This window comes from Hipposideros armiger, unplaced genomic scaffold (assembly GCF_001890085.2).
Source record: "Hipposideros armiger isolate ML-2016 unplaced genomic scaffold, ASM189008v1 scaffold_5, whole genome shotgun sequence".
In the NCBI taxonomy this organism is placed as follows: domain Eukaryota; kingdom Metazoa; phylum Chordata; class Mammalia; order Chiroptera; family Hipposideridae; genus Hipposideros; species Hipposideros armiger.
The window spans coordinates 6,228,310-6,236,998 of record NW_017731355.1 but is presented as its reverse complement, the minus strand read 5'-3'; the positions used below and the strand labels follow the sequence as shown (position 1 = coordinate 6,236,998).

At 43.5% G+C, this 8,689-nt stretch overlaps 1 protein-coding gene across 1 annotated transcript in view; it reads left to right on the top strand.

Moving 5' to 3' along the window:
* The window catches only part of LGALS3 (galectin 3), a 31,657-nt gene that overhangs the window by 20,812 nt on the left and 2,156 nt on the right, over nucleotides 1–8,689 (top strand). The window contains exons 2-5 of the mRNA XM_019645710.1: nucleotides 2,661–2,682; nucleotides 3,552–3,950; nucleotides 5,750–5,838; nucleotides 8,371–8,536. Of these exons, the coding sequence (XP_019501255.1) occupies nucleotides 2,665–2,682; nucleotides 3,552–3,950; nucleotides 5,750–5,838; nucleotides 8,371–8,536 (672 nt within the window). The 5' untranslated portion in view covers nucleotides 2,661–2,664. The remainder of the gene's footprint in view (nucleotides 1–2,660; nucleotides 2,683–3,551; nucleotides 3,951–5,749; nucleotides 5,839–8,370; nucleotides 8,537–8,689) is intronic.

The following is an 8,689-nucleotide window of genomic DNA, read 5'->3' as shown; positions in this document are numbered from 1 at the left end:
ACATTAGCTTTCTGATCCTCGGTTTCCTCACCTCTAAAGTGGGGATATTAACTTTCCCCTGTCAATCTCATAAGATTATTATCAGAATCAAAATAGGTAAGGTATGTGAAAGTGCTTCGTAAACTGAAAAGCACCACACAAATGCAGGGTGTAATTATTCTAATGAGCTTGTCTAATGTGTCACAACACTAACCAAACTGTCATCCAAAGCGTTATGTGAAACAGTGGAAATAAAGTGATATCTGCTTTGTTTCTCAAATTGTTTTGGTCGGGTTGGAAAATAAATTGCATATGCTTGAGCGGAGACTTTGAAAAGAATAAATGTTAAATTTTGGAAATGCTTTCTTTGTGTGGGTTTCTGATTGTAACCAGCCTTTAAACACATTTTAGTTTGATTGGAATTATGTCAATAAGACACTTCATCAGGCTGATGGCATACATTTAGCTAGTTTTAACAATCGAAATGACCTTTTTGTTTTTTATGGACGTGTGTATGTACATATATGTAGGAAGACACATGCTAATTAGCCTAGACCAGTGGTTCTCAACCTGGCAGTTTTGTATTCTCCCCTAGCTTCCCCCAGGGATATTTGGCAATGTCTGAAGACATATTGGGTTGTCACAATTGCTGGGGGGGTAGGAGGGTGTGTGCTACTGACGACTAGTGTATTGAAGCCAGGGATGTGCTAAACATCCTACAATGCACAGGACAGCCCCCCACAACCTGTAATGTAGATGGTGCTGAGGTTGGAAATAAGTCCCTACACAATAGGGATATTTAAAAGAAGTCAAAACATTGATGAAGTCATTGCTGGGTCTTCAGTATGTTGCCGAGGAGTGGAAGAAGAGTTTGTATAATCAAAGGAACGAAGCTCTTTGCCCACCATCAAGTTCAAGATTATTTCCTACTGGTGTCCAAAATGAGAGAGGTTTTATTTTGTTAACTTAAGGAATGTCCTACCTTTTCCTTTTCTGTAACAACTCTTCTCTTAAGCTCCTCCTGCGGTAGCCGCACAATTTTCTAGGCCACAGCCGTCACCTTTTGGGGAGGGAAGCACATGCAGAGGAGCACCCAAAGTTTGCTTTGAAAGGTCAGATACTAAGGAAATGCAGTGAATGTAAGCCCTGGAAGAGCCACAGTGACTTCCCAGACAAACTGCCAGCAGTTTCGCATCTTGGAAGATGGGTGTGGTGATAACCTACCTGCTTCCAAATATGTTTGAGAATGCCCAGGCTCAGAAAGAGATGTGCCAAAAATACATTTATCTGGTGTGTGTACATGAAGCACACATTAAGTCCAGGAGGAGCTCTGTCTGAATTTTTATTTAAAAATCTAGTATTTTACATTTTTAGGACCTATCAAGTTGTTGCCACTTATTGGATTCCTTGGGGCAATGACATTTTAAAAAATAATTGAGTAAATATCACAAGTGGGCAACTCAAGGAAAAAGATTGTGATTGTTTAAGGTCCAGGTAATTCTGTCCATAGCACAAGTGATCCTGAGCTGGGAAAACTCACCCAGGCCTCAGGAGGCCGAAGTTGCCCTCATCCCTTACTGTTGGAGTGTCTGCCCTGGGAGCCGGTATCATCACCCTGGACAGTTAAGGACTTGGCACAGGGGGAGGAGCAGGAGGAAGCAGAATGGTGTGTCAAGGCCATGCCCTGAGGCAGCTGTAGGCAAGGCAAATCCTCTCTGCCCTACCCAAAATAGTGTCCTCCACACTGCCTAACTTTTTTTTTTAACCTTAGTTTGTTATACTGCCAAAGATTTCATTTAGAATAGCAAGTATCTTAAAAAAAAAAAAAAAGGCACATTTTGTGCTTTCTTCTTTATTGCTCCACATCCCAATCTCACCTTTCCTACAAGGCTTAGTTCAAACAACACCTCCTCTCCAGAAGTAATTGTTCTGGTTGAGACTTCCCATTGCCCACGTTTGGCTCAACAGCGTCCATCACTTGTGATCCCTGCTGGCCTGTGGACCCTTTGATCATTTTGATCTTGGCCTGTCCATCTTGACATCCAGAGAGGAGCCCTCTCGCTGCCTGGGCAGAGCAGGCATACATGTTTGCAAGTGAAATAAATAATCAGCAGCAACTATGTCTGGAGGGCATTGTCTTTCAGATCTCAGCAAGAATCAACCAACTCTGCTTTCCTCCTAAAACCCAGAAGAGGGCATGGGGCTGAGAGTGGGAATGGGAGGGGAGGTGGATGATGTTAACACACGGAACTCTTCGTAAGAGGTGGTGGGAAAGGAGCACAGGAAGGAAGGTGAAGGAGGACGAAAGTAAACCAGGACGGTTTATGCTGGTTACCTAGGAACGGGGCAGGACGTCCCCTTCCTCACTCTTCTGTCTCCTGCAGTCAGTGTATAGCCTGTTAGTCCCAGGATTCAGAACCCAGGCTAAGGTGATTCGAGTTTAAAGCTGTGGGTTAAATAGGGTTTGGAAATCTGGCTGGAGTGCACTCCCGCCCTTGGATGAGACATTTTTGTGGTTCTGTGCCATGGATTTAGGCATATTTTGGAAATACTTGCTTGTGCTAGAAGAATGCCCATAAAACTAGAACTACTCAATGAACTATTTATGATGTTAAATTTAAATGGAAACCCGTGAAGTCTTTTCGGATCAAATGATAACCTATTTTTTTTTTCCCCTTCAGGAAAATGGCAGACAATTTTTCGGTAAGTGTTTTTCTCATATGTCTGTTTTCTTACATTCTAAATTCACGCAGGTTGCGAGTTTTGTTTTTACCACCCGACTTTCCTTCTAAGTATCCCACTATGTGGCTTCCTCTGGCCTCACCTGCTCAATGAGGGCTTGTTAGCTGGAGTCTTGTTATTCCAGCCACAGGTTTGGGAAGAAAGCCAGGTTGTGAGAAGGATGGGACACACCGAGAGTACCGTATTTCCCCACATATAAGATGCACCCTTTTTCGAAAAATTTGGGGTCTAAAAACTGGGTGCGTCTTATACAGTGGTTGTATGAGCACAAAAACAAGCGCGAAAAAAGCGGGAAATGCAAGTAAAAAAAAATCTACGAACCACTGTATAAGACGCACCCAATTTTTAGACCCCAAATTTTTTGAAAAAGGGTGTGTCTTATACATGGGGAAATACGGTAACCCCTTTCCGGAAAGGTCTGAGACAGATGGGATAGATTCCACAGGCCAGGAGCTGAGAAATAAGCTAAGCCATGGGAAGTGTGGTGCAGTCTGAGCATCTGGAGTTTTGTGATTGTTTTTCTCATGTCAATTAGAAAACGTGTGCTTTTACAGAGAGGATGGATAGCTTCTAACTTTTAGCAAATTACAAAAATGCAAGCCTCCACATTCTGATATGATGGGAGACATGTACTGATAAAGCACATATAATCCCAAAGTCTAAGTTTTTGGAACTCAAAGAAAGCTATTAACGATGGAAAAAATTGTATGATATGAGTTTCATACTTTCACTATATCCTTCCACTTCTTAGATCACATATTCCTGTTTTCCTGAAAATTTTGCTTTTGTGAATGTTTTTATCCAGGAATTGTTTATATCTTTCTTTCCAGCTTAATGATGCCTTATCTGGGTCTGGGAACCCAAACCCTCAAGGATGGCCTGGGCCATGGGGAAACCAACCTGCTGGGGCTGGGAGCTACCCAGGGGCCGCCTATCCTGGGGCCTACCCCGGACAGGCACCCCCTGCCACCTACCCCGGACAGGCACCCCCTGCCGCCTACCCTGGACAGGCACCCCCTGCCGCCTACCCTGGACAGGCACCCCCTGCCGCCTACCCTGGACAGGCACCTCCAGGAGCCTATCCTGGACAGACACCTGGACAGGCTCCTCCTGGGGCCTACCCTGGCCCAACGGCACCTGCTTATCCTGGACCAACTGCACCAGGAGCCTACCCCGGGCAACCAAGTGGGCCGGGGGCCTATCCGGGTGCCAGCCCTGCTGGACCGCTGGTAAGATGGACTTAGTCATTTCATGTACTTGATTGTGACCAGGACAAAGCTAATGAAGAACATGGCACTTGTCTGGGCTGTAGTGCCATCACTTTGCAGTGCTCTGGCTGGGAGCTCGTTCTGGGTATTGACCTGCAGAGGGCTTCAGGGAGACCTGAAGCTTTAAACTCACTGCTTAGAGCCACTTTTCAAAGACCAGCCACAGTGTGTGTTGTTCCAATAGAAAAAAAAATAGTTGTTTTGAGTTCAGTATGTGTAAAGAGAAGCTAAGGCATCTTTTGAAGGCATCTGCAAAGCAGCTTGAATATAAATCAAGTTAAGATCATAGTAACGGGAGAAAGTTGGGCTATTATTAATACACACTGAGTAAATAACATGTGCCAGCAGTGTGCTTCTACATGGATGATCTCATTTAACCCCATTTCCACCCTATAAGATACTGTTATTAGCCCCATTTCACACATGAGGAAATGAGCGGTAGTTAGATAACTTGCCCAGGAGCATAGAGAGCGCATGCGGAGGAACCAAAGTAATCCAGATTTGAAAAAACTTCCAAGGATAATTTTGTGATCTAAGGATTGGCGTTTCATGTATATTAAAACACATTTTAGTAAATAAATTCTAAGTGTAAAACCTTCACTCTGTAGGGCTCCAGACACATCTCAGACACAGCGCCTTCCCTTCTAGACTCACAGCCTAGCTGGGAACTAAGCAGATATGAGGACAAAGTTCCGTAACAGCCTGGGCGCAGACCCTTTCCGGACTATGTAGAGGATGGCACAAGTAGCATCTGATCTGCTTTTAGGGCAGCTCAGAGGAACGCACAGAGAAACTATTGGGGGTGTGGGTGGCACTGGGCAGGGCCTAGACCACAGATCATTAGTCCACTGCAGACAGAGGGGGACATGGAGGTTGTGGAAAGGAAGAGATTGCAGATAGGAGAGAGATTGCCAAGGAAGAACCCCAGGATCTACCGGTTAAGTCTTAGGAGTCAGAGATGACTCTGGCTTTTCAAGGTAGGACAACTAAAGCACCAGCCAAGGGTCAGCCCTAACCAGGAACTCAGGAAGGGGACCAGTGGGGGAGGGGTCAGGAGAGACACTTCCAGTTCATACCTGTTGGATGTGTAGCACCAGTAGCAAATCCAGGAGTAGGGAGCATGCGACTAGTACAGATCAGGGCTAGAGCTGAAATTCTTGGATGATAGTGAAACCCAGGGGAGAAAAGCATAAAGGAAAAAGAGAAGAAGCCAGAGATAGACCTTGAACAAAGATGGGCAATACATATTTGTGAAATAAACTAGGGAATGTGTTAACTGAAAGGTGTTCATTCCACAAATACTGAGTTATCTGCCACATACAAAGTACTCTGCTGGTGCTGTGAGTAGATTGCATGAGAACCCAGAAGCCCTAGAATGTGACACGATGAAGTATGTTATGTGACAAGGGTCTCAGGAGTGGCACAAAATTGTTAATGTTGATTGCAAGGTCTAGCTTCAGCCCTTTCAAAATACAGTCTAAGTGAATGAGTTATAGGTTGGGATGCCCCTAGTAATAACAGTTACAGTCCAAAAAGGACAATGTCCTGCCTTCAGCATCTGTTAACTGACAGCTGTATTCTCGGTTATTAGTTATGCGTGTAGAGAGCCTTGTTTCTTCCTGGGCAAGGTGGCCCGAGAGTCTGTTCAAAAGAGGGTTATGTGTTATTCACACATATTAATAGTGATTGAACTTCAGCGATGTTTTTTTCTTTCTTTCCCTGAGATCTTTATTGATATCTATATATTTTTTTCATCCCAGACTGTGCCTTATAACCTGGCTTTACCTGGAGGAGTCATGCCTCGCATGCTGATAACAATTATGGGTACAGTAAATCCCAATGCAAACAGGTAAAGAGCAAAACTTAAAGTCTAACATATTTGTTGATTGGTTTTGAATAAAGGCTTAGCTATTGTGAAGTTTAATAGAAATTTTAAAACTACACATTTAGAGTCTTGGCTATCCCCTAGTATGCGAATATCCTAGAAACCAATACGTGTTCCCACCAAGGGGACAAGGTTTCCCTCGCCCAATCTTGTTTTTCTCCCAGAATCTGAATTAAACAGAATTCTACTTTGTGAGGACTAAGAGGAAGAGCAGCAAAACCCATGCTGTTGGTTCTTCCTGGTTGTGAAAGCCTCAGAATTAAAGGCAAGTAGAGCCATCCCTCCACCTCTGAGCCATCTGTTATCTAAAAAAATTCAACCGCGCACTTTCTGTCTAGATGCTCATCAAAAACATGGCTCAAAACCAAAAATATCCCACTGGACATAGTTCCGAGTTGATCTGAGAGCTTGAATGTTATACTGCTGTGTCCTCAGAGTCATACAAATCTCCCTGCAGTTGTGCAGGTCACTGCAGCCTCAGGTCTCTCGAGCTTGGCTGCCATGTTTGTCTTCACAACTGCCGAGTCACCACCAGTTTCCACGGTGTGGGCCTGGTCTATAGATAAAACGCAGTATGGGGAACAGCAGTCTTGTGAGTAACACTATTTACTTAAAAGACTTGAAAAAAGTCTAAAAGTTAAAGACTTTATCAAAATAAGTCAACCTTGCCATTGGAACTGGTTTGATTGAGGCGAGCTAGGATGGGCTAAGACTTTGAGCTACTTTAGAAAAATCCATGCCGATTTACGGCTGCCCTGGGATGCCTGGCTCTGGTTATCACCACTGGTTGTATGTGTATATATAATATAAGCTCGCCTGTCCTTGAAGTTAGTGGCACCACCAAAGCTCCTGTAGCCATTAATTAATCTGTGTCTCTGAGTCTTACAGACGGTATACAAAAGATGCAGATTCAGGCTGTGTACACAGGTTTATTCAAGGATCCACAAGTGGCCTCTCTGAGTGTCTGTCACCACGTTTCTGGTGAATCAATGGAGCCACCACCTCTATTAGCAGGATGGGCTCAGCTTCTGAGCTGATGGTTTTACATTCACATAGCTCATTCACTCCAGCCTGCAGCCACCCCCTCTGCTTCTACCCACTACCTTAAGCCAACTCCTCTTCCGTGCAGCCTCTACTGCTTCTCTAAGCACAGCACTTCCCTGCATGATAAAGCTTGTCTCACAGCCAATTACGAAACATATATACCTTCTGCCTATGTTCTCCTCCATCTTTCCACCCAACATAACACAGAATCCAGCACACCTTATCCTGTGCATACAGCACCCACAGTCTGTTAAGTCCTGCTCCCTCTCCCCACCACCCATCACACACAACCACACTGGTATCGTTGCCTTATTTAGGGTTATTGTGTTGGAAACAGTAGTTCCAATTACACTAGAGATGTAGACTGAGACTGACAGATCAAAACTAATGTTGGTTGAAATGGTTAAGGTGGCAGTAAACTGAAAAAATTGTTGCTTGGTATTGCAAATTCTATGTGAGAAAGTCCAAGAAAAAAAAGATGCTTAAGATGGTAGAGATGAGAATATCTTCCTCTTCACTGCAGAGGAAATACAGCCATTACATGATACTTAGTCAAAGACAATTTCCGTTGCCATTTGACTACTTTGGTCCTTTCCCTGTGAATTTAATCATTGGAAGATAACATTTGTGGTCGTGTCTGTTCCTGGCTATATCAGAATACCCAGGGAATAATTGTTAGCAGGTCAAGAGTGCAGGTCTTGCTTTAAAATAAGAGCACCAGCTGGTTCTGATGTTAGTGCTCTTTGGAGCACACGCCAAGAAACAGGGATAGGGTTAGTACTCTAATATCGGAAGACCTGTGTTTGCATTAACATCCAAGGAGAAGGAATGGGTTATCAAGTTAAGCCAGTACTTTCATTAATTCTACTTCACATCATGGAAAGTTTAACACATCTATTGTCATGACTTTACAACTTAGCAGCAGGATACTGAACATTAACTACGTAATCTCATTCTTCCTGCTTTAGGATTAGGTTTTGGTTAACTAGGAGGAAGCCAGAAATTGGATAACTCTTATTTATGTGATGGGCTTGCCTTCAATAGATATTAAAAGCAACCTGGCAGGGCAGGAAGGAGGTAACCATTCTTATCTGCAGTGTAAAGCATAAGGTGCCCTCAAAGTGGCCTTACATCTCTATAAGGAAACCTTGAAGGGTTTTCATGAGTAGAGTGGGTCAAGAGGGAAGTAGAGCTGAATAGAATGATCTAACCAAAGACAGTGAGGCAAAACAATTCAACACATATTTTCTTGCTTACTTTTAGATACTGTGGTAGTATATCGAATATTTGGCCACTATACTTTCCCGTTTGAACCCCTTCTCTGGTTTGTTTTCCGTTTAGAAAAATTTCCTGCATTTTATAAAGTGATTTGCATTTTAGAAAATTATATGTTCTTCACTTGATACACACAACTTGAATCATTTTACTAACTCTTGTCTTTGGTTTAAACAGACTTGTTTTAGACTTCAAAACAGGGGATGATATTGCTTTCCACTTTAACCCACGCTTCAATGAGGCCAACAAGAGAGTCATTGTTTGCAATTCAAAGCTGAATAATAGCTGGGGACGGGAAGAAAGACAGATGGCATTCCCATTTGAAAGTGGTAAACCATTCAAGGTAAGTTATTGCTGTTATTATAATAATGCATATTGCTCATGGGGAATCACTGTAATGCCACATTGCACTTGAACTGCCATCGGCTGTGCTGGGACACCTAACCAGTACATCTCCTCTTCCTAGGGCACCAGGTTCAGCAGGCTAGAACATGGC